This window comes from Brachyhypopomus gauderio, chromosome 14 (assembly GCF_052324685.1).
Source record: "Brachyhypopomus gauderio isolate BG-103 chromosome 14, BGAUD_0.2, whole genome shotgun sequence".
In the NCBI taxonomy this organism is placed as follows: domain Eukaryota; kingdom Metazoa; phylum Chordata; class Actinopteri; order Gymnotiformes; family Hypopomidae; genus Brachyhypopomus; species Brachyhypopomus gauderio.
Window position 1 is genome coordinate 22,980,451 of NC_135224.1, and position 24,616 is coordinate 23,005,066.

General features: G+C 41.5%; 1 protein-coding gene across 1 annotated transcript in view; it reads left to right on the top strand.

Annotated features, from left to right (window-relative positions):
- The window catches only part of LOC143475594 (uncharacterized), a 26,213-nt gene extending 3,948 nt beyond the window's left edge, over positions 1-22,265 (top strand). Inside the window, exons 5-9 of the mRNA XM_076973477.1 lie at positions 160-249; positions 1,002-1,127; positions 18,635-18,880; positions 18,976-19,170; positions 19,794-22,265. Of these exons, the coding sequence (XP_076829592.1) occupies positions 160-249; positions 1,002-1,127; positions 18,635-18,880; positions 18,976-19,170; positions 19,794-20,090 (954 nt within the window). The 3' untranslated portion in view covers positions 20,091-22,265. The remainder of the gene's footprint in view (positions 1-159; positions 250-1,001; positions 1,128-18,634; positions 18,881-18,975; positions 19,171-19,793) is intronic.
- Positions 22,266-24,616: the final 2,351 nt, after the last annotated feature.

Sequence of the window (24,616 nt, forward strand, 5' to 3'; positions counted from 1 at the left end):
TCAATCCACTACTGATCATACTATGACACCCAATACATAATCTTCTACAAGGTACAGGCATATTGGTCCCCATCCTGTCATTAACATCAGACAGCAGTACTGACCCCCAGTCTGTAATTAACATGTGTCATTATTAATCCCTCGTCTTGTCTGTTACAGATTGAGAAGAAGACACGTGTCAAAGGGCCAGATTTAGATGCCACACTTGCAGATGACCAGCACCTGCAGGACATCACTGGTGCCGTCAAGGTTCTCAGTGTTCTCCACCTATCCACACACACACACATACACACATACATACACACACACACATACACACACATACACATACACACACACACACATATATACACGCACACAATTTTTGGCAGAATTAAGGTGATCTGATTGCAGGCTGAGAGACACCACCTGCCCATCAATCATGTTCATGTTTTCATGTTTACTTCCTGGTTGTAGTCTGTTGTCACACCTGGCTCCGCCCCCTATCTGTCTTACCTGCCTCCTCCTCCTCTGGTCATTTCTACTTCTGTTTCTGTTTAGTTCCTCTGTTTTAGTTTCTATGGTTTCGGTTCTCTTCTCTCATTGGTTTCAGCTGTCATTTGTTTTTGGTATTTATTCCTTGTGTTTCTAGGGTCAATGTCTGAATCAAGGTTTTGCTTTAGTTCCTGTTTCCTTGTCGTTCTTCATGTTGGTTTGCTGTTTGTAACATGGTTGGAGTACAAGTGTGGTTGGAGTACACATTTTCTTCACACCAACAGTAAATATGTTTTGCTACATCAAATCCGAAGCAACATTCAGCCACATGTGTTTTTGGTCGTTGGATCAATACTGCAGGTCCGGGTGCAGATACAGTAACATAGTTCAGTAGGAACCTGCTTTAAGGCCTCACAATACTAATGGAGAGTGTGTCTGTATTTATGGAGCAACAGATAAGCAGCAAAGTATTTATGATCAACAGAGCCTTCACAATGTGTGTGTGTGTGTGTGTGTGTGTGTGATAGGAGAAATGTCATCGCCAGCACAAGGACGTTTTGTCCATTAATCCAAAGAGAGTCGTGGGTTTGCTGCTAGTGGACACGTCCCAGCTGAAGAACCAACTCACCCCATCACTACTGCGCTGCCTAGAGGTTACACACACATACATGCACACACAAACACACACACACACACGTACACACACATGCATACACACACATATATACACACGCACACACACACGCACACACACACACGCATACACACATGCATATACATACACACATGCACTTAAACACACACTTTAACAATTACAGTTTTTTGTAGACGCTTAGACCCAATTTCTGAAACTATGGCCCTTTTGCACACAGCAACCAATGCTACACACACAACAGGCAAAACATCTCACACTTTTGGAAAATGCACACACTTCAACCAAAACTCTTGCCAAAACTGTATTTTTGCATCCAAACACTAGACACAAATATCAGATGATTAGTCTTTCATATATGTGACTACACACTGAAGTGACAAATGGAAAACACTACTACCATGTGTTTGAGTGTTTAGATTGTAGGTCTGTCAGAGGTCTCACATATACATGTATATTCACAAATATACACTACCGTTCAAAAGTTTGGGGTCACCTAGACAATTTTGTGTTTTCCCTGAAATCTCATACTTTTATTTATCAAATGAGTTGCAAAATGAATAGAAATATAGTCCAGACATTGACAAGGTAGAAATAATGTTTTTTTTTTTTTTTTTTTATAATTTTCTACTTTTTTACTCTCAGCGCAATTGAAAAAAGAAAAAAAAAACACTCCGTCACGAGTGTTACGTTCGCCAACCCCCACCCCCCCCCCCCCCCACCCCCCCCCCCCCGCTGTGGTCACCCCCGACCCCCGGACCACAGGTCAAGGATATCTGCCAAATTTGGCCCGCGGAACAATACCCCTGGTATAGAGGATAGGTCTACTTATCTATTCTCATTTTGAAATGTCTGGATGTACACAAATATCGTTAGTAACATTGTGTGTGTGTGTGTGTGTGTGTGTGTGTGTGTGTGTGTGTGTGTGTGTGTGTGTGTGTCAAATGAAGGATTAGAATCAATAATGACAACCACGTTTGTTTGTTTTTTATTTGTGGTATTTGGGTGTAACTGAAAAATAATCTACTGTAATTGGAATATAAGACCAATTGCTTCTTGGTGCTTTGGGTTCAAGAAGCAATATCTCAGTTTTATCTGAATTTAGGAGAAGAAAATTAAGATTTCATCCATTTTTTATTTCCTGGACACAGTTCTCAATTTTTGGAGTAGTATTGACATAATCTGGATTAGAAGATATATACAGCTGAATTTAATCTGTCTCCAGCCTTTTGAGTAGAATGTTGTGATCAGTGGTGTTAAAAGCAGCTCTAAGGTGTAAGAGAATAAGAAACATGTCTTCTATCACAGGATATTAAGCGATCATTAACTACTTTAGTCAACATGGTTTCAGTGTTGTGGTGGGGTCTAAATCCAGAGTTGCAAAGGAAATACTTTTTCTAGAGCTTTGGAAATAAAGGACAGATTAGAGATTGGCCTATATTTGGACAGTTCCTGGGGATTAAGACCAGGGTTCTTTTTTAATTTATGGTTTAATGACTGCATGTTCAATTGATTTGAGGGTGTAGCCTAGGTTCCATATTACTATGCAGTAGTTCTTTGAGTAGACAAATTGGTACAGCATCCAGTATACATTTGCAGGGTTTGATCAATCTTATCATTAAAGAAGTTCATAAAACTATTACTGCTGCATTCCTGTGAGATTAGAGACTCAATTTGGGCATGATTCCTAGTTAGATTCAATACAATTTTGAAGAGGAGTCATGGATTGTTTTTATGTTTAATTAACAGGTAATCTAAAAACAAAACGAGTTCACAAGTTGAATTAAAGTTATTCAAATTCTCATGTAGGGATTGATCTACTAACTGGGAATCCCAAGGAAGAACAACAGGTACAGAGAGCTGAATGAAGCCTATGACATTAAAAGTATGTTGTACCTGGTATAGAAAAATTTATTGGCATAAATCCTGAAAGGAGCATATCATAGATATAGATTATCAGAGTTAAAGATGCCAACACATAAATGATTTTATTGGAACATTTTAGATTGGAGAATAAACAAAAGATTTTGAACCAAATCTCATCTATCTTGTATTTCTACAATTAAGAGGGTTCTGTGAAGCAGAGTTTGATTTCGTCCAACAGTAGTTGGAAAACTAATATAGATGCGGTCTATAACAACCCAACAGTCAGTTGAAATGACCTCTTCCACAGCACAAATTACTTAATCAAAGATAGTGCTATGCAACTCACTCCTATAAGTAGGCAAGACAAATCTTTAATCTTTCCACTTAGCCCAGTTGTTTGAAAATCTCTGATTGATTCATCATTTGATTTGGGAGCCATTAATCATGGCGCCCAAAGTCAAGAGACCAATTAATGATACATTTTTCTGTGGAACTCAAAAGCTCAACCCAAACCCACCTGCCCCCAGCAGTGAGTGATCAACCCACATATTGTTACTGACAAATCCAGTATGTCAAAAATGTAATAATATTGTATTTTGCTGCTGCATTTTACTTATTTTTCTTTACACTAAAAACATCACATTGTACTGATTTGGGAACTCTATGATCTCTATAACCTTATTTACAATAAAAACACACAGAGGAGGAATCAAAGCAGTAATGGACTCACAGGCTGGATAAATGAAAAAGATGAAGCAAGGCATCTGGATGTGAATATTTTCATTTGGTTCCATCAGAGAAGAGTTTGGGTTTTCGTCAGTATGGGAACTGAAGTTTCGACTCTAGCTACTGCAGTTTTCCCAAACATAAAGACACAGGCCGTGCAGAACACACACTCAGTCTGAAGTGACAGTATGTAAAAGATTTCTGAGAATTTGTCACGACTGTTCCTGTGTTTACCGGGGCCGGAAATAGTGCTTGGGCCATTCTGTAATGACATACTCCTGAAAAATGACATGTTATCGCCTATCCTTTATAATTGTTGATACAGGTCAATATTTAGGTTAAAGGGTTTAACACAAACCACATTTTTCACATGTGAATGTTTGAACTGAATTATTTATCCTTTACTCTCTGGACACAATGTTCAAAAACATACCAAAAGATGACAAACCCAACATTACTTTGAACCAGCCATCTCTATGTCTTCATGCTTGTCTGCAGGGACATCTGGTCTGCAGGGACTCCTGCAGGGTTTTGTGAGGAATTACAGTATGTGCTACAGTACTGAATTTCAGTCTTTTCTTTCATTTAGAAAGAAAGAAAAAAGACCCTGACCCTGATAGTCAAAATTAGATCAGCAATAACATATATTTTGTTGATTCCAAATAGTATTATGAAAATTGTAATTGAATTAATGAGTAAAGGAAAGCACAAATCTGAAAAGTTATTGTTAACCTTTAGAAAAGTTGCTTTTTCCCCTGCTTATGTGATATGTCTCACTAGGGGGTGACATTGCTCCATAGTCAATAAGGTATTAGAAGGTCAGGCAGTTGAGGTTGAGTCATATTGACTTCATGTATTTGCACACACATACATAAAGCTTCATCCTGTGGTTGAAATTCTGTAAACCTTAAATGGTGAACACAATAAAAGTCAGAAGCAGTTGGGTAAGGTAATAAAGAAAGTACTTAAGTAAGTATGGATTAATCCAGAGATCTCAGTTACATACACACAAGGCATCTGCAAAAGAGGGCCAATTCCCCTCTCGCAGGAACAGGATCCGGGAACTCTTTTATTTTGAAGGGTGCGTTCCGGGAACTGTCTGCCTCGATCCGGTAACTTTCAAGCCTACTAATTATTATGTTATGAAGAAATCCGTCTGCCTTGAACCAATTAATTGAACAAATAATTCTATAAAAGACATTTTTTAAACACAAGATCCACATTCAGGCTTCCTAAATCACATAAGAGCTCTCCTTTTTAGCGATGCCTTTCCACATCTCCCCCATAAAGCATCCACCCACCCCTCACACGGCCCTAGTCCAAAGTCATGGGCATTTTTATTATTATACACAAAAATATAATAAAACAACACAAATAAATTGCAAATCAGTTTTATGGTTTATGTGGGTCATTAATTAAATTATTTATTACATTTTACAATAAAAAATAGAAATGGTTGATGGGAAATATTTTGTGTTACGTAGATACCTAAATTTGCCACAATTTAGGGAAAACTGACATACCACAAAGGCGGGGGGCCTTTTTGGTATGTCAGTTTTCCCTAAATTGTGGCAAATAAAGAAATTATTGCGATAAACGATAATATTGTCATTTTAAAGTGCCATTATAGAATTTTTTCTTGCTTCTGGGCTCCCCAAAGGAGCTTTAAGACAATGTGCCACAATAATAATATAGTAGCATAATAATACAATTACGCCAGTTTGCAGTAATGTAATGTATTGAAAAGCTCATGTATGAGGTCATATTTGAGCTTGACCACATATCTGTAGTGGCAGAATAAAATGAGATGTCTTTAATGAAACGACTGAGTTGTTCTGGGTTCAGGGTTGCCAGGTCCTACATAAATATCCCGCACAAAGTCCCGCCCTTCAGAAGCCTGAACTAGCCCGCCCCAAAGCACAAAGTTGTCGACAGGGGGGGTGACGGCAAGTGCAAGCTGTCGACGGGGGGGGGGGGGGGGGCGTAAAATGTAGACAAATTAAGTATTATATCGTGATCGATTCTTAGTGTTGACTTGTAACTTTCGCGGTTAGCCCAACTCAAACGTAGCCCAAAAAACCGTACCCCGCGACTCCAGAATTTTTACCCGCGGCTGGATTTTCAAACAAGCCCAATTGGGCGTGAAAACCGCGAACCTGGCAACTCTGCTTGGGTTGAAGGAACGCTGAGATGCATCCAATTGCACAGCCGGAGAGCCAACTGCAGTTCTAGACCTGCAGTTTTAGACCTGCAGTTCTAGACGTACTGTAGTTTTAGATATGCAACCCCTAGCGGCTCGGAATGTAGCTAACGACAGCCAACTGCAGTTCTAGACCAGCAGTTCCAATGCATGCCGTAGGCTCAGGGGCTTGTATATTGTAATAATCCATTGTATAAAGAGTTTATTTGTTAAATATGCCCATTGATTCTCAATAGTTTTAGCCAAAACATTTGACAAGTTTTAAACGATAATGTACACCATATTTTGTATTTAAATAGAAGTTGTACGCCTCATTTTCCCTGTTCTTTTAGGGAGTTTTGATTAATTTTGTCATTTACACACACAGCTTGTCTCCTGAAGATATTTTATTTTTAATTAAACTACTGGATTACTGGCATAGGCTATTTTGTATTAAAAATCAGCAAAAATTGCATAATGTCCGGATGCTTTCAGTGAGTCATACGTTTCCAGAATGTTAGGAGTGATTTATTTTACTCGTATACCTTCATTGGCATGCAACTAGCAAATATTATGTGATACTTGGGGTTTTTCGCTCACACGCCACACATCCGATTTCTCACGCCGAAAAAAAAAATCTAGTTTATTTACCTCTGATCCATATCTATGATTCAATGAGTTACCAGTTCGCTCTGGCGCAAACACTGGCGATTGATCGATCGCAATATAATACTTAATTTTTGTCCATGTTACTTTCGCTACACCCCCCCCCCCCCCCCCCCCCCCGGCAACAATTTACGAGAGACTAGCATTTCTCTCAGAGTCGAAGTAGCCATAAAGGTAGCCAGAACTAACGAACTAAGACACACTCACGCTAGCCAGATTCATCCTTCATGACATAAACATTACGATAACACAAAAATGACCTTCAGACCGATCATATTTACATTTACATTTATGGCATTTAGCAGACTAAATATATGTCTATCATATATTAATATGCTCAATTGTATCAATATTCAGAACATAGTCTGGGTTCTTATGGGTTAATAATGATGGGGAAATGCTTCTTTAGCTTGCTTACTACTTTTAGTATTAATAGTAGCGTAGTAAGTGCTAATTTCCTTCCTTTAAGTTTGTGGTGTATTAATGACGAGACGGTTTGCACGCGTTTAACCACGTTTACTGAAAACTTGCATAGCCAAATTACAACATGCCAAAAGTAGGCTCACGTTCTGGCGCGCATCTGTCTGGGCATGCGCATATCACATAGAACATGGGAAACTACGGAGAGCCCATAAGCTCAATATACCACATCACCTCCCCCTTTACTTTAAAGGTAACTTAGACATCCCAAATCATATTAAATATATCTTCCCCATTACTTTAACAATAAATACATTACTATGCATTAAGATTAGAATGATCAACATTACCCATACTACATAATAAACTCAACTGAATGCTTTAACTGTAACTTAAACTAAACATCAGCATACAGCCTCCTATCACTACACTCAGTCCTGATAACGTTGAGGTACTTTTGGGGTACGCTGGGAGCGTCTTAGGGTCACTGCAACAGGATCAGGCGGCTCAGCTGGGTCTGGCCGTTCAGGTGCTGGGGATGCTTTGAAACTGCTCTCCATCGGCTCAGTCTCCTCAGCAACCTCCTCAGATTGCAGATCTGGAAGCCCCCCAGAACGGCGAGGTCTCAGCTGGTCTCCGTGGCGCCGGTATTCTTGATCCGTCGCTTCTCCACGGACCTTGTAGGACACAGGCCCTGACTGCTGGGTGATGACCCCTGGGATCCATCTTGGTGTTTCGCCAGCAGTGTTTCGCAGGTAGACTTGCTCGTCAACGTCGAACTGCCTGTCCAACGCTTTTCTGTCATGTCTTTCTTTCTGCAGATACTGCTTCCTCCTCACAGTTTCTTGAATGTTTGGTTTCAGAAAGTCCAGCCTGGTTCTGACATGTCTTTTCAAGAACACATCAGCAGGTGACTCGCCTGTTGTGCTGTTGGGAGTTGTGCGATACCGTAGCAGGAAGTGAGAGACTTTGTCTTCAATGCTCAAATCTTCTCTTGCCAGCTTTTTCATGCCAGCCTTGAACGTTGAGACGTATCTCTCGTCTAGGCCGTTTGTGGCTGGGTGCCTCGGAGCACCGGTCGTGTGGAGGATTCCATTTCTCCTCGCGAACTGTTGGAACTCATCAGACATAAAGGTTGTTGCATTGTCTGTGACAATCTGTTCAGGGACTCTATGATGCAAAAAGTCTCTTTAGTCTGGTGATGGTTGCAGAGGAGGTTATTTGTGTCATGTTGTAAACCTCCAGCCATTTTGAGAATGCGTCAACTACAATCATGAACATGTGGCCCAAGAATGGCCCTGCAAAGTCAATGTGAAGTCTCTTCCACACATCTCCTGGAAATTCCCAAGGGTGCAGTGGCACGTGGCGCGGCATTCCCTGCTCTAGCTGGCACGTTTCACATCCTTTGCATACTTTCTCAATGTCCATATCAATATGTGGCCACCAGACGTATTGCCGTGCAATTGCCTTCATTTTCACAATGCCAGGGTGCCCACTGTGGATTTCTTTAAGCATGGCAGCTCTGAGCTTCGCTGGTGCAATCACTCTCGTGCCCCACAGCACACACCCCTGCTCCACAGAGAGTTCATCACGCCTTTTGTGGTACCCTTTCAGTTCTTCAGGTATTTCTTTTGGCCACCCTTCCATGATGAATCTGTGCAGCTTTGAGAGCTCTGTGTCAGTTCTCGTTACCTTGGCAATGTGCTTTGCGGTCAGCAGCACGCCCTCTAAGTGTTCACATATCAGTGCGTCGACATAGGCGGAGATTGTTTCTGTTCCAGCATCTTTGGTCTCTGGTAGCGGCACACGAGACAACCCGTCAGCGTTGCCATGTTTCTCTGACTGACGGTAAACAATGTAGTAGTTGTATGCCGACAATACGATGGCCCATCTCTGAATCCGGGCTGCTGCCATCGTGGGAAGCCCTTTATGTTCTCCGAACAAAGTCAATAGTGGCCTATGGTCTGTGACCAGATTAAACTGACGTCCCCAAAGGTATTGGTGAAACTTCTTAACACCATACACAAGGCTTAGGGCCTCTTTCTCAATTTGCGAATACTTCTTCTCTGCTGGAGAGAAAGTACGTGAAGCATAAGCAATTGGATGCTCTTTTCCATCTGATGTTGTGTGCTGGATTACGGCTCCAATGCCATAAGCTGAAGCGTCACATGCAAGGGTCAATGGCAGGCTCTGATCATAGTGCACTAACACTTTGTCACTTGTCAGAAGTTCTTTACATTTGTTGAATGCATCTTGTTCAGCTTTCTTCCATTTCCATGTGATTTGCTCTTTCAGCAAATTATAAAGTGGCACTAGAACAGTACTTTGCTGTGGCACGAAACGGCCATAGTAGTTAACTAGGCCTAGAAAAGCTCGTAGCTCTTTCACATTTGTAGGTGTGGGTGCGTCATGTATTGCTCTCACCTTGTCTTTGGATGGGTACACCCCCTTTTTGTCCAGGACATGGCCCAGGTACTCGATTTGGGTCTTTCCAAACTCGCACTTTGACTTTTTCACCCGCAGGCCATTCTCTTGTAAGCGTTGCAGGACTCTGTCAAGGTTCTTCAGATGCTCTGCCTCATCCCTTCCCATTATGAGCAGATCATCAAGATAAACAACCACGTTCAGGTTCTTCATCAGACTCTCCATTACTCTCTGAAAGATGCTAACAGCAGAGTTAATGCCAAAGCAAAGACGATTATACACAAACAAGCCCTTATGGGTGTTGATTGTTGTGTATTTTTTAAAATCTTCGTCAAGGAACACTTGCTGGTAAGTTGAGGCTAGGTCGATTTTAGAAAACAACTTGCCACCACTCAGCGTTGCCAGCACTTCTTCAATGCGTGGCAGTGGGTATACAGGACTGTCTCAGAAAATTAGAATATTGTGATAAAGTGCTTTATTTTCCGTAATGCAATAAAAAAAATGAAATGTCATACATTGTGGATACATTACAAATCAACTGAAATATTGCAAGCCTTTAATTGTTTTAATATAGCTGATTATGGTGTACAGCTTAAGAAAACTCAAAAATCCTATCTCAAAATATTAAAATATTTCCTCAGACCAAGTAAAAAAATAAAAAATATAACAGCAAAACAAAATCAAATATTTGAAAATGTCCATTAATGCACTCAGTACTTAGTTGGGAATCCTTTTGCACAGATTACTGCATCAATGTGGCGTGGCATGGAGGCAATCAGCCTGTGGCATTGCTGAGGTGTTATGGATGACCAGGATGCTTCAATAGCGGCCTTTAGCTCATTTGCATTATTGGGTCTGGTGTCTTTCATCATCTTCTTCACAATACCCCACAAATTCTCTATGGGGTTCAGGTCAGGGGAATTGGCAGGCCAATCAAGAACAGCAATGCCATGGTCAGTACACCAGTTACTGGTGGTTTTGGCACTGTGGGCAGGTGCCAGATCATGCTGGAAAATGAAAGCATCATCTCCATAGAGCTTTTCAGCAGATAGAAGCATGTAGTGCTCTAAAATCTCTTGGTACACAACTGCATTTACTCTGGACTTGATAAAACACAGTGGACCAACACCAGCAGCTGACATGGCTCCCCAAACCATCGCTGACTGTGGGAACTTCACACTGGATTTCAAGCAACTTGGATTTTGCTCCTCTCCAGCCTTTCTCCAGACTCTGGCGCCTTGACTACCAAATGACATACAAAACTTGCTTTCGTCTGAAAAGAGGACTTTGGACCACTCTGCAACTGTCCAGTGCTTCTTTTCCATAGCCCAAGTCAGACGCTTCTTCCGTTGTCTTGAGTTCAGAAGTGGCTTGACCATGGGAATACGGCTATTGTAGCCCATTTCCCGGACACGTCTGTGAACAGTGGCTTTTGATACCTGGACTCCAGCTTCAGTCCACTGTCTTTGAAGCTCCCCCAAATTCTGGAAGCGGCTCTTCTTCACAATGTTGTTAAGGCTGCGGTCATCCCTCTTGGTTGTGCAGCGTTTCCTGCCACATTTCCCCCTTCCAACAGACTTTTTGTGAATGTGCTTTGAAACTGCACTCTGTGAACAGCCTGCTCTTTGAGAAATTTCTTTTTGTTTCTTACCCTCCTGATGGAGGGTGTCAATGATGGTCCTCTGGACAGCAGTCAGATCAGCAGTCTTCCCCATACTTGAGATTTAGTTTACTGAACCAAGCTGAGTGTTTTTCAAGGCTCAGGAAACACTTGCAGGTGTTTCGAGTTAATTAGACGATTCAAGTGATTAGTTGAATAGCCTACTAGGATACTTTTTCAAGATATTCTAATATTTTGAGATAGGATTTTTGAGTTTTCTTAAGCTGTACGCCATAATCAGCTATATTAAAACAATTAAAGGCTTGCAATATTTCAGTTGATTTGTAATGTATCCACAATGTATGACATTTCATTTTTTTAAATTGCATTACGGAAAATAAAGCACTTTATCACAATATTCTAATTTTCTGAGACAGTCCTGTATGTCTGTGTTGGTTGCCTGGTTCACCGTTACCTTGTAATCGCCGCACAAGCGAATCTTACCATCTCTCTTGACCACAGGAACGACGGGAGCGGCCCATTCACTGTGCTTCACAGGACTGGCGTGGGCGTGGCGTCAGGCTTGACAGAGATTGTTGCTTTAATTCCCTTTAATGTTCCCAACTCCTCTTTGAAAACTTCACTGTATTTTTCTAACACCTCAAGTATTGACTTGGGTGCTGAGGGCTGCTTTGCATTTTCACTGATCATTTTAATTGTTTTCCAGTCCAACTTGATGCTTTCAAGCCAGTTCCTACCACAAAGTGCAGGTCCATTGCCTTTCACTACAATTAATGGTAAGTCAACAGTTTGATCTCCATAGGTAACTTTTGCCACAAACTGCCCTCTTACTGGAATTGCCTGGCCAGTGTAGGTCTTCAGCGTGACATTGCTGGCCCCTAATAGCACATCCGCGAACGACTCTCTGTACATTGCCTCTGATATTATGCTGACTGCAGCTCCCGTGTCTATTTCCATTAGAACATTTCTCCGGTTTACAGAAAAGTTCGCTTTGAATACCTGTTTGTCTGTTTCATTTACACAGAACACTTCCTCCTCCTCTTCTGCTATCACATAACTTGCCACTTTTCGCTGAGTCTTATTTAGCCTTCCTTTTTTCTCCCTCGCGGCAGGCTGGCTACCTCTACATGCTTTTTGTATATGATTTGATTTGATTTGATTTGATTTGATTTATTCCAAGCCAAGCCAACAATTACAATCCAATATACAATTATATATAAATATTCATATTTTTACAGTTACACATATGCATACATTACGCATACATCAACATACATACAACAACTTGGAAAGGAGTGGGATGAAGCCATGCTTATTAATTCCCACCCCCCGTCCATCCCAAATCAGAATCCATCTTTTTGCTGCCATCCACAACCCACAACACTATCACCCACACAACATTATAGATACATAGTATCCCAGATTTATTCCATATTACATATGTCCATTTCACATTACTATGTAGGTAGTTATATCAATATGAATTACTCTACTAACAATAACAACATTAACCATGATAACAACAACAATGGTTATCATCACTATTACTATTAACCATCACCATCATCACTACTATCGTCATCATCAATATTTATTATTATTATTATTTTTACTGTTATTTATATTATTATTATTATTATTTTTAATGCAACAATGACTGCCTAACTGGCTGCCATGTATTGCAACCAAACTGTTTCTTTATATTTTGATTTAAAGTAATGAATATTTGGACATTGCTTTAGTTGTTGCCCCAGTTGGTTCCAAAGCTTAACCCCACACACAGACACACACAAACTTTTCCTCTTTGTTCTTATTGGCTGAATCTTAAAGTTGCCACTACCCCTCAAGTTATATGCCCTTTCTCTCTTTGTGAAAAGCTTTTGAATATTAGTAGGCAAACTATTTTTATTTGCTTTATATAGAAGCTGTGCTGTATAGAAATCCACCAGATCAGGTAGTTTTAGTAATTTAGACTGTAGGAACAACTTATGAGTGTGATCATAAAATCCTACTTTATGGATAACTCTTACAGCACGTTTCTGGATTAAGAAGAGGGGATACAGAGAACTTTTATAGTTATTGCCCCAAATTTCTATACAGTAAATTAAGTATGGCAATACTAATGAACAATACAATAAATACAATGCATTGTAATTCAGGAAGTATTTGACCTTATTGATAACTGAAACACTTTTAGAAACTTTACTTTGTATGTGTTTGATGTGTGGTTTCCAGCTTAGTTTACTGTCTATGGTTATTCCTAAAAATTTTACTTCTGACACAGTAGCAATACTAACACCATCTATATTTATAACCTGATCTAAATTTTCCTTATTGTACCCGAAGAATACAGCTTTAGTTTTATTTAAATTTAAAGAAAGTTTATTAATATCCATCCATACCCTTAATTTATTTAATTCACTGTTAACACTTTGTATTAGGTCAACATAATTATCACTAGAATAAAATACATTGGTATCATCTGCAAATAAAATTAGTTTTAATGACTTTGAAACTTCAAATATATCATTTATATACAAAATAAACAGCTTAGGACCCAATACCGACCCCTGTGGAACCCCACAAGCAACGTCCAAATATCCTGACTCAATTTCATCCATCTTCACAAACTGTTGTCTCTTCGTCAAATAGCTTTGAATCCAATTTAAGGCCACTCCCCTGATGCCATACCTTGTCAGTTTATTTAGTAAAATTTCATGATCCAGTGTATCAAAGGCTTTTTTCAAATCAATAAATATTCCAGCTGCATATTTTTTCTTGTCTAGTTTATTTGTGATCTCTTCTACTGCATCAATTATAGCCATAGATGTTGATCTCTTTGACCTAAAGCCATACTGACTTTCATTAATTATATTATGTTTATCTAAAAACTTCTCTAATCTATTGTTGAACAGTTTCTCCAATATTTTTGAAAACTGAGGAAGTAGAGAGACCGGTCTGTAGTTAGTGAAGATGTGCTTGTCGCCGTTTTTATAAAGTGGTATTACTTTTGCAATTTTCATTTTATTTGGAAATGTTCCTGTTTTGAAAGATAGGTTACATATATATGTTAATGGTTTAGAAATACTATTTACAACTTTTTTAATTACAGTCATATCTATGTCATAGCAATCGGTAGATGATTTATTTTTACACTTATTAACTGTATCGACTAGTTCAGACTCGGTTACTCCAGACAGAAACATTGTACTTAGTTTGCTTCCTATTGATAAATTATCTCTTTGGTTTACTTTGCATTTCGGAATTTTAGCAGCCAAGTTTGGCCCAACATTTACAAAAAATTTATTAAATTTATTTACAACATCATCCATATTATAATTCTCATTGGTCTCACTGTCAGTAAAATAATCTGGATATGATTTCTTAATTTTATACCCCTTAATAACTGTGTTCAGTATTCCCCAAACCTTTTTAGTGTTATTCTTATTATCCACTAATAAATTGCTATAATATATTTTTTTACTAGTTCTCATAATATCAGTGAGTTTATTTTTATAAATTTTATATCTCTGCTCCGACTCCCTAGTCCTTAACCTGATAAACTGTTTATACAAAGTATTCTTCTTCTTACAGGCATTTCTTAATCCATTGGTTAGCCATGGACATTTTATAATGCTATTGTTTTTACTAATTTGATGAATTGGACAGTTTTTATTATATGCTAAAGTAAATTTTTGTAGAAATTTCTCAAATGCACAATCAACATTACTTTCTTTGTATACTATATTCCAGTCTTGTTCTAGGAGATCATAATACAATGCATTGATAGTTCTATCATTTTTTATTCTTTTATATATGGGTTTTTTGGGTGCTTTATCGTGATTACAGTCGTCATCATATATTATAAAAACAGGTAAATGATCGGTTATATCACAGATCATAAGGCCACTAATATTTATAAATTCAATATTATTTGTGAAAATATTATCAATGAGTGTTGCACTGTGAGATGTAATTCTACTAGGTTTAGTAATAGTTGGAAAAAAGCTCATACTATACATCATGTTAATAAATTCATCGGTTGCTTTGTTATTATTAGGATTAATTACATCAATATTGAAATCCCCACAGATAAACACTGATTTATTCTTCATTGTAGAAAAAGTTTTTTCCACCCAATCTGTAAAAATATCCAGACTTGAACCTGGTGACCTGTATACACAACTTACAGTAATATTTTTCTTTTTTCCATTAAATATTTCTATTGATATACATTCTAATGTGTCTTTTATTGTAATAGTCATATTATCTATTACTTTGTATCTAATACTATTGTGAACATATATAGCAACGCCCCCTCCCCTTTTGTTATTTCTGTTCAGATAGTTCAAATTATAACCCTCCAGTTCAAAATCTATACCTATATCCTCATTAAACCATGTTTCTGAAATTGCAATAATGTGAAATGATTGTGGAAACTGTTGTAAATAGTCTTTTATATAAATGAAGTTACTATACATGCTTCTACTATTAAAATGAATAATGGAGAATTTCCCTTTAGAGTTAACATATTTGTAATCATCGTCCGTGAAGTACTTACACTCTATTGTTTTTGATATTAACAGGTTATTGTCTGGATCTAAATCATCACCCAAACCTGACACTTTATGATCAGTGTACTCAAATAAGTTCAGGTCTAAGTGCCCATAATTCACAATCATTTGCTGTATCCCTATTTCTTTTTCCTTCCTTATAATTTGATCATTATTAGATATCATTGTTTCAGACTGATAGTTTTTCCTACTCATCGTATTTTTTCAGTTCCTCCAAGTCCTTAATGACCATCACCTTGGCTTCTTCTGGTGTACCTTTAAGTTTTATATATATTTTACAATTCGCGACCCATGTGCTCTGTATTTTGTTTTGTTTCCGCAGATACCTGGCTTTTTTGGCAATGTCCGCATTCCGTTTAATCAAATGATCATTCAAGTAAACATTTGTACCCTTCAGCTTTTTCCCTTGTTTCATTAGTGCAAGTTTGTTTTTTCTATTTACAAACCTCAGGATTACAGCTGGTGTGGTGTTACCTATAGCTGGAAGAGGATGACAAGCCTCGATAGAGTCAATGTCCAGATGTATGTCTCTGGTCGCAAGAAAAGCCGCCACTTGTTGCTCCGTGGAGCTCACATCCAGCTTGCCGTCTCTGTCCTCGCTGTCCGCGGTCACCGCACGTGCGTAAGACCGGGGTTTTAGCTTTATGCCGGTCACAATCACGTCGTTCATCCTTGAGTATTGCTCCAAGTCGTCCACTCGTCGCTCCAGCACTGCAATCTTCATGTCTTTCTCCTCGACCTGCGCCCTTAGTTTGTAAACCTCCTCCACAAGTTGCAGAATCTTGTCTTGTTTAGACTTGATTTCCGACACATCTTGTGTGAGAGAGTCTAGAGTCTTCCTGAGATCCTCATTCTCCTCCACTAACGTGCTTCTTTTTGGTGGCATAATGACGCTTTGACGGTATGCACCGCTGAGTAGAGGCCGAGTTTGAAGGTAGGAGCGCCGTCTAGATGTTCGAGCGAGCTAGCTTAGCATCAGGCTAGCCGGGCTGCGACACACACAACAATCTCCCAAAAATCATAGAATCACTATTGTAAATGTATCTGAATGCCTAGATTTAACAGGATTTCAGGTATTAATTTCCAAAAGCATGAGCCAAATCTAGATCAATTCCAAGCAGAGAAAGACATCTCCTGGTGAACAGCTTGAGCTATACCACTATTGGTGTTTAGGTTGCTGACCAAACATTACAGGGTCTTATATGACCGAACTTATCACACCTGTGGCATTTGGCAGTTTTAAAATAGCATTCACTTGGGCTATGATTCTTTCCTCTGCATCTATAGCACGCTGCCTGCGCTGATGGAGAAGGCTTTTGTTTTTCCTTTACCTTGTGCACAGAAGAGGCAGAGGTGTCTCGCTTTGTCTTAGCTGCCGCGTGTCTCGGTGGGCTGCTTCCATGTTGAGAGCGATCTCCTGGGCCCTGGCAAACGTTAGCCCATCCGTGGAAAGCAACTTGCGTTGGCACGCTTCATCACGAATTCCACTGACAAACCCGTCTCGCAGAGCCTCGTCCAGCCTATCCCCGAAGTTACATCTTGCAGCTAGCTGTTTCAGATCAGCAGCAAACTGAGCTACCGTTGCGTCGTTCTTCTGCACACATCGTCGGAATCTGAATCGCTCGGCTACTACCAGTGGTTTCGGTTCATAGTAATTTGACATAATTACCACGATTTCATCAAACGTCTTATCTTTAGGTTTGAGAGGTTGAACTAAATTTCGTAGCAGTCCGTATGCAGAAGCACCAACAGAGCTTAGCAGAGTAGCTACCCGTTTTTCATCCTCGACATCGTGTGCTTCGAAAAAAAGTTCCATCCGCTCGACATAAGCCGTCCACTGTTCGTTCTCTGGATTAAACTCGTCCGGCTTGGCGAAGTTAGCCATTTTCACTGCTCACTACAGTCACTTTTTACCTTGTCGCCAATTATGTGGTGTATTAATGACGAGACGATTTGCACGCGTTTAACCACGTTTATTGAAAACTTGCATAGCCAAATTACATCATGCCAAAAGTAGGCTCACGTTCTGGCGCGCATCTGTCTGGGCATGCGCATATCACATAGAACATGCGAAACTACGGAGAGCCCATAAGCTCAATATACCACAAAGTTGTTTCAAATTTAATCAAAGTAGCTACTAAGTAGCCATAAAGGTAGCTAGAACTAACAAACCAAGACACACTAACGCTTGCCAGATTCATCCTTCATGACATAAACATTACGATAACCCAAAAATGACCTTCAGACATTATCATATATCTATCATATATTATTGTTGCTTATAAATATCATTCTTCCATCTGCTCCCGCGACATACTAAAACACTATCTGGATATTACGATATTACATACATCTAAAACTATGGCACGTCTAGAACTGCAGGTCTAAAACTGCGGTTGGCTCTCCGGGTGTGCAATTGGATGATGTAGGGAACGCTGGCCGTGTTGAGCAGATCATTCTCCCTACGTTACGTCTGACGTAAGCACGTAAGCGCAAGCCCTCCCGGAACCCATAGACATTGCATTGCAGCGCCTACACATTAGAAAAAAAACATTTAACATGAGAGTCTACGAGAGCAGGCGGGGCGATTTACAGTTAGACTCAAACCGCCCCAAAAGAGGCGGTACTACAGGGAATGCACCTCAGCGCTGATTGGACAATGGCATTCAGAGGCAAGAGACGCTGTCCAGAACAGACGTATCTAGTTAAATACCGTGATAGAATGTGAGAGAAAGAAAAACTTCCTTTTCATCCTTTCATGCTGCATCCTTTCATAAATGAAATGACGTGATGACAGGTGGGGGCGGGGCTAACCGTGACTCAACACTTTGTTGTCATTGGCAACGAATCAACAACGAGTGTGTATAAATACGCTGTCTGTTGAAACAAATCCGTTAGAGTTAAAGTAGCTGTTTCTTTGGCTAGTGTTACATGAGTTAGTTGTCGTTAATCTAAGTTAACTAGTGTACAGCTAGTGTATTCCTTCTACACAAGTGAGTGAAGGTTTCCACGGTGCGATTATGTTCCCTCAGATAAGTTCACGATGTCCTGCCGCTTCAGCCCGACGTGACGCCAGACTCCCGGTGGCGGAGACGCCCACCTCTCTTTCCTTTTCACTGCCGCCGGTTGACGTGGAGCGGCTGAGAGCCCGGCTCATCTCCACAGGGCCCAGACCCGTGCAGAGGAGCCCTGATGAGCTGGTGTTCACCTCCAGCATGTGGGCCCTACAGCAGGAGCGACGACGAGCCGCGCAGAGACCCGTCCAGCCGGACATTCTGGTACCCATAAACTTACTGACATTGCTGCATGTCCAAATGAAAGTAGCTGTATGTTAAATAACTGTATGTTAATTTATTTATTCTTTTAATTCCAGCCCGCCCTGACACGGTACCAGGAGCGCAACCACCCGGACTACATCCACAAGATGAACCGGGAGAAGCTGATCAGCGCTGGCTGGAAGCCGCCTTCGTCCAACCCTGCTGGGCACAAGAGGACGGACCTGTCCCTGGAGAACCGGTCCTCGGATCTACAGCTGCCCCCCCTCCCGGAGCACCTCAGAGAAACACAGGTAGGCTTCCCACACTCCGGCACAGGCGCCCAGATCCATTCCCACAATATTCCCAACCATATTGGGAAGCTCAGCTATTAGACTGTTCAAATGTACTATTCACAGTGCTGCAAATTCAATATTATTGTGTCAGTTGTATTATTTGCAGAGGACAATTTTTTTTTATGAAAGCATGTTATTAACAATTACTCGTCCATGTATAAAATACACAAAACATATAAATGCTGATAAAGGTGGCCCTGATAGAACAGGTGGACAGATGGCCAGTGAGAACAGGTGTGAGGCAGGTATCTATTAAACTGGGTGCTGAGTGTATACTCACAGTCCAACTCAGTCAAAGCACTTTGAGACAGGCATTAATGGCAGTGCAGAAGTTTGTGTGCTTTCACATTTTCATTTCACCATACAGTAGAGAATGAGTTTATATGAGATCAGGTGTGGGATCAGGTGTGCTTTTGGGCTCTGTGCTTGAGATCTGTGAGCATTATTTTACCAGGATTTGAATTGTATCATTCACTGGTTACACTGAGGAAAATGTTTTGATTATTCAATATTTAAATGACCTCTTCTCCTATTGGACATTGTTAACTTTTACGTTGCCTGACTGTACACTCTGTCTTTAGGTGCAGAGAGGTCAGAGCATGTTCAGCTCCACCTCTGCCCTGAAAAAGCCACGGAGCTCCATCAAACGCCACTCATCAATTAGCCACACCCCCTCTGCACCGCTGTCAAATTCGCTGCTCTTCAACTCTGTAGAGGAAGTGATCCGTCCCCAAATTCGTTCACCTATTGAAATTGCGCAGGTTATCCGCAACAACCCTCACCTAGGGTTCCTCTACATGATCTCAGCAGAACCCAAGTCGTCTGTCAAGTACGACCCGTACAACCTCAAGATTCACACCAGAGTCGTTGTGATGTAAATGTTCAGATATAAATGTGACCTCTTTATGACAGACAGTGAAGAGTGAACGAAAAACAAACGGACAAACAAGAGAGGGAGGAGACAGGATATTCTGTGTGTTTAAGCTTAATCAGCTATCAGTCAGTATCAGACCTGTTATTAATTACATTAAACGTTTGATAAGCAACACCATCCTTGTCTGATACAGTAATATCTGTTCAGCCATGGTCCTGTGCTCATGTCACGTAAGTACAGGGTAGAGATTTGTATTGAAGTAACTGGTTAGAACATATTGCACCACATCAGATCCAACCTGTGGTCTCTGATGATTTGAGCTGAGCTCTTCACACTGTCGATCGGCCAATAAGATCGTCCATGACCCGTTAGGGAGATCCATGCCCTGTTCACTGATTGCTCCCCTGACCTCCAGGATCGTGACATACAAGATCGTGAAGGAGTCTGAGTTCTACACAGTGAGAGCGCAGGGCGTGACGCACCACGCCCCTGGAGCAGTGGGAGCGCGAGTACTGCCTGCACCGCCAGCTCTTACGCATCCCCTTCTTCGCCCTCTTCCGCAAGCGCAAGGCATTATGTGTGTGGCGCGGCAACGTGCGAGTCAGGAAAATGAGCGCATGTAGACGCAGGCTGCAGGATCGCCTCTTCATCCTCGACAAGGCGTGTGTGTGTCTGCACGCACACGTGTGTGTTTGCAAGTAGTACGATGAGAAATTAAACATGAGGCCAAAGTAGTCCACCACGGGTTTCGCAATGAACAAAAACCCAAGTGCCGATTCACGCAGGCAGATAAAATTATAAACTTGCCAACAAGCGAGAAAGGAGAAATAAATGAACAACCATAAAACACATGGGAGACAAACCTGAACAAGGCAAAAGAAAATAACGTAGAAAACTCAATGCGTAAAAAGAAAGGGAAAAACCCAAAACCAAACAAACCAACAAAGGACACCAGGGGAAGTCGCTGGCTGCCTGGAAAACGCTGCCAAAACAACAAAAAACCCTTCCCAAATTATAACCAGAAATGGATAGGAAAAAATAACAGTGGGAGGAAAACTTGAGATAGGCTAGGGAGCAGCGCAGGAGTAAAGTACTCGAATAGTAAAGAGAAAAGTAGAAGTAGAGTGGTGGCGAAACACAAAACACGACAAATATTTGGTGAAAATGGCTGGCAACGAGCGGAATGGAAACCAAACGATTCAGCAGTGACCTGCTACAACTCTCTCCCTAAAGCAGGGAGGGAAACGGCTGAAGCTGCTCACTGCTGATTGCGAGGACTCTGCCTGGAACCGATCTGTGGGCTCCTCCTACCGGCAGCTGGAGGAACCGCACTGGAGTCAGATCTGACAAAGCCCCCACCCTCTAGGCCCGAGACCCCGGGGGCCCAGGGCAATCGCCGTCGCGAAGGAAGTTGAGTATCAGGTCAGAACACAGGATGTGGGAACCCAAGACCGCTCCTTGGGACCGTACCCCTGCCAGTCCACAAGATACTGGTCATGCCCCCGGACCCGGCGGATGTCAAAGAGGCGGTGGACGGCATAAGCCGGGGCTCTATCAATAATGAGGGGGACAGGCGGAGCCGGGACCCTGGACTGACCGCACAGAATGGGTCAGAGCCGCAAGGCATGGAACACGGGATGGACTCGGAGCGACGGGGGAAGAGCCAACCGGTAAGAAACTGGGTTAATACGACGCACCCCCTTAAAAGGACACAGGTAACGGGGAGCTAATTTTTTGGTGCCTCCGCGGACGGGCAAGTCCTTAGAGGACAATGAGACCCTTTGCCCAGGGCGGAAGGACGTAGCTGGGTAAGTAGCGGACGCAGACAGCAGGGCCTTACGTGCCTTTCGCCAGGCCAAACGGCAACGCCAAACCAGGGCCTTGGCCTCAGGCACAGCCACCTCAGCCTCCTGGTCGGCGAACATAGGCAGAGCATAACCATACTGGCACTCAAACGGTGACATTCCCAGAGCAGAGTGCCCAAATGAGATGGTCAGCCCATGAGGAGGGATTAGAGGAGGCCAAACACCTAAGAGTTTGTTCCAGGTCCTGCTGGCTCGACACCTCCCCCCCTCCAAAACGCTTAACACACACACACACACACACACCGTCCACCTAAATCAAATCTCACTCCAAGTGATTTTGAAAAGTTGGCAACCCTGCATTCACCGATACACCAATGACATCCCCCCCCCCCCCCCAGCAAAAAAGGTGTCCTCCTTTTCAGAAACCCAAATCTGTTCACACTTATTTTGTTTGGAAGACTAATACAATAATTGGATTTTTGAAACAATATAAAATGTAATTATGTAACCATTTCTTGACATTTTGTAACGCAGCACTCGCTGCGGAGTGAGGAGGCGGACACAAACGCTGAGGAGAGCGAGATTTAATAAAGGGAGTTCCAAACTCAGGGTCGAATAAGAAGGCAGAGGTCAGATCAGAGAGGGAGTCCAAACACGAAACACGGAGAGACATGACTGAACGATCACTTTGAAATCAAACACGGGTAGAACGTAGAACAAAACGAAACAACTAAGAACAGAAAACACAGGGCGACTGGGCAGCGAAACGATGTACTAACATAACCAGGATAACACAGGCATGAACACAGAAACACACTTGAATGGATTCAGGAACACAAAACCACCGATACAGACATGGGAGACACAGGGACTAATATACATGGAACTAAACGAGACACAGCTGATAACGATAATGACACGGGCGTGGCAGACAGACAGAAACCAGGGCAACAGACAAGCAAGGTGGGGCTAATGGGCAAGGAATAACACAGACACGGGGAACAGAGATACCGGAGTGACAGCGAGGAGAGGGGGCGTAGCCCTACGTGACACATTTAAAAGTTTTTACATTTTCGTACCAAGCGTCAGTGAATGTGATACTCGCATATGTGCATGGTTCATATATTCAGTTGCCACTGGTGTCAAAATAGAGACTAGACTTTCAAACTAATTACTACACACTTTCTATAGTTAGTAACTTTTATGAATTAATGTCATGTATTTAATTATCTATATGTTTGTCCATCAGCTAACATGCCCGCTGGCATTGACACTCCAGACACTGACAGTCCAGCAACCACAGGCAAGCACAGGGCCCTAACTAGAACAGCTAAAAAGCCAACAGACATCAACCTTACAGTCTTTGTGTAAGAAGAAAAATCCAAACCAGCTATCTGCTCCTGGATTTGGAATTTGCAGCCAGAAGAGCATTCATTGACTCTGATTTTTTTCGCAAAGAGGACAAACACAAGAAAATTTTAGAGGCGTATCCTTGTTTCAAGGACATTGGACATGTAAGTCATTATTGACTAACATAGTTCAAAACATCTTGTATGCCAGTTTCCTCCTCCTACCCAATGCAGTCAAATGTCTTTATATTTATATTGGATAGGTGATGGGGGGGCTTCAATGTATTCTGGACAAAGAGAACATCCACTACATTGATGAGCTGAAGGGAAAATGGGACTTCTGCCAGAAGGTGCAGTTTTTTGGTGTGTGGAAAAAGCTGCTGAAACGCCCAATGGGAATGGACAAAGGTAAACAATGATGTTTTGATGTTATTAGGATGGACATTAGGCAAGTTTAAGTGGTAGTGTGTTGTCTTCTTTTCATTGATGGTGGCTGTCCTATTATTTGTATACTGTTGATCAGATTTGACCTTGTATTATCTAAGTGTAAAAGTAACTCATATCCTCAACAGATGATCAGGCTCTCTGTATCCTACATGTGCTGCCATCATTGTTTCCCTCTTCATCTGCTGCTCCGAAGAAGTTAGGGCATGCGAGTGAGGCTCTACAGGGTACCCGCGGGTCCTTAAAAAGTCTTAAAATGTCTTAAATTTAGTTTTCCATATTCAAGGCCTAAAAATGTCTTAAAATGTCTGGAATTTTATGAGGGGAGGCATTAAATTATTATAAGTGTGTGTTGTTCTGGCGCGATGTGAACTTTGCCGAATCTAGCGCTATTGCAGAAAATAACCGCTCCAGGGTCCTAGTGCTAGATTCCTAGCGTTGGCGTATACGGCCCCCATTCGGTCAACAATTCTCGTTCGCCACCCGCCAAACCCACCCCCCCCCCCCCCCCCCCACCCCGGCAACGATGTGGAACACACCTGCATCCCCGGCGATAGTATTATTTTTTCTTGTGAGAGGTATTAAAAAGGTCTTAAAAGTCATTGAATTTGAGATTTAAAAATGTGCAGATACCCTGCTCTAGTGCACGTCCTCCAGGTGAGCAAAAATGAATGCACTACTTGGTTAATACCAGATTTTATTGACCTATGTAGAATTGATCATTTAAACAAAAGTGCTTCATCCTGATGCAAAGATGTCCATGTTATGTGTTTAAGGAAAAAGAAGACCCCAATGACTACAGGAAACGCCCCCTCTCCTGTCCAGTCCTTATTCTGTGTTCGTCCAACTGCCTCCTGGCTGTAGGAGATGTACCGATAACTACGCTCCCAAAAGACAAGGATACAGAGGGTGTTTTGTACCTTATGGCCTAC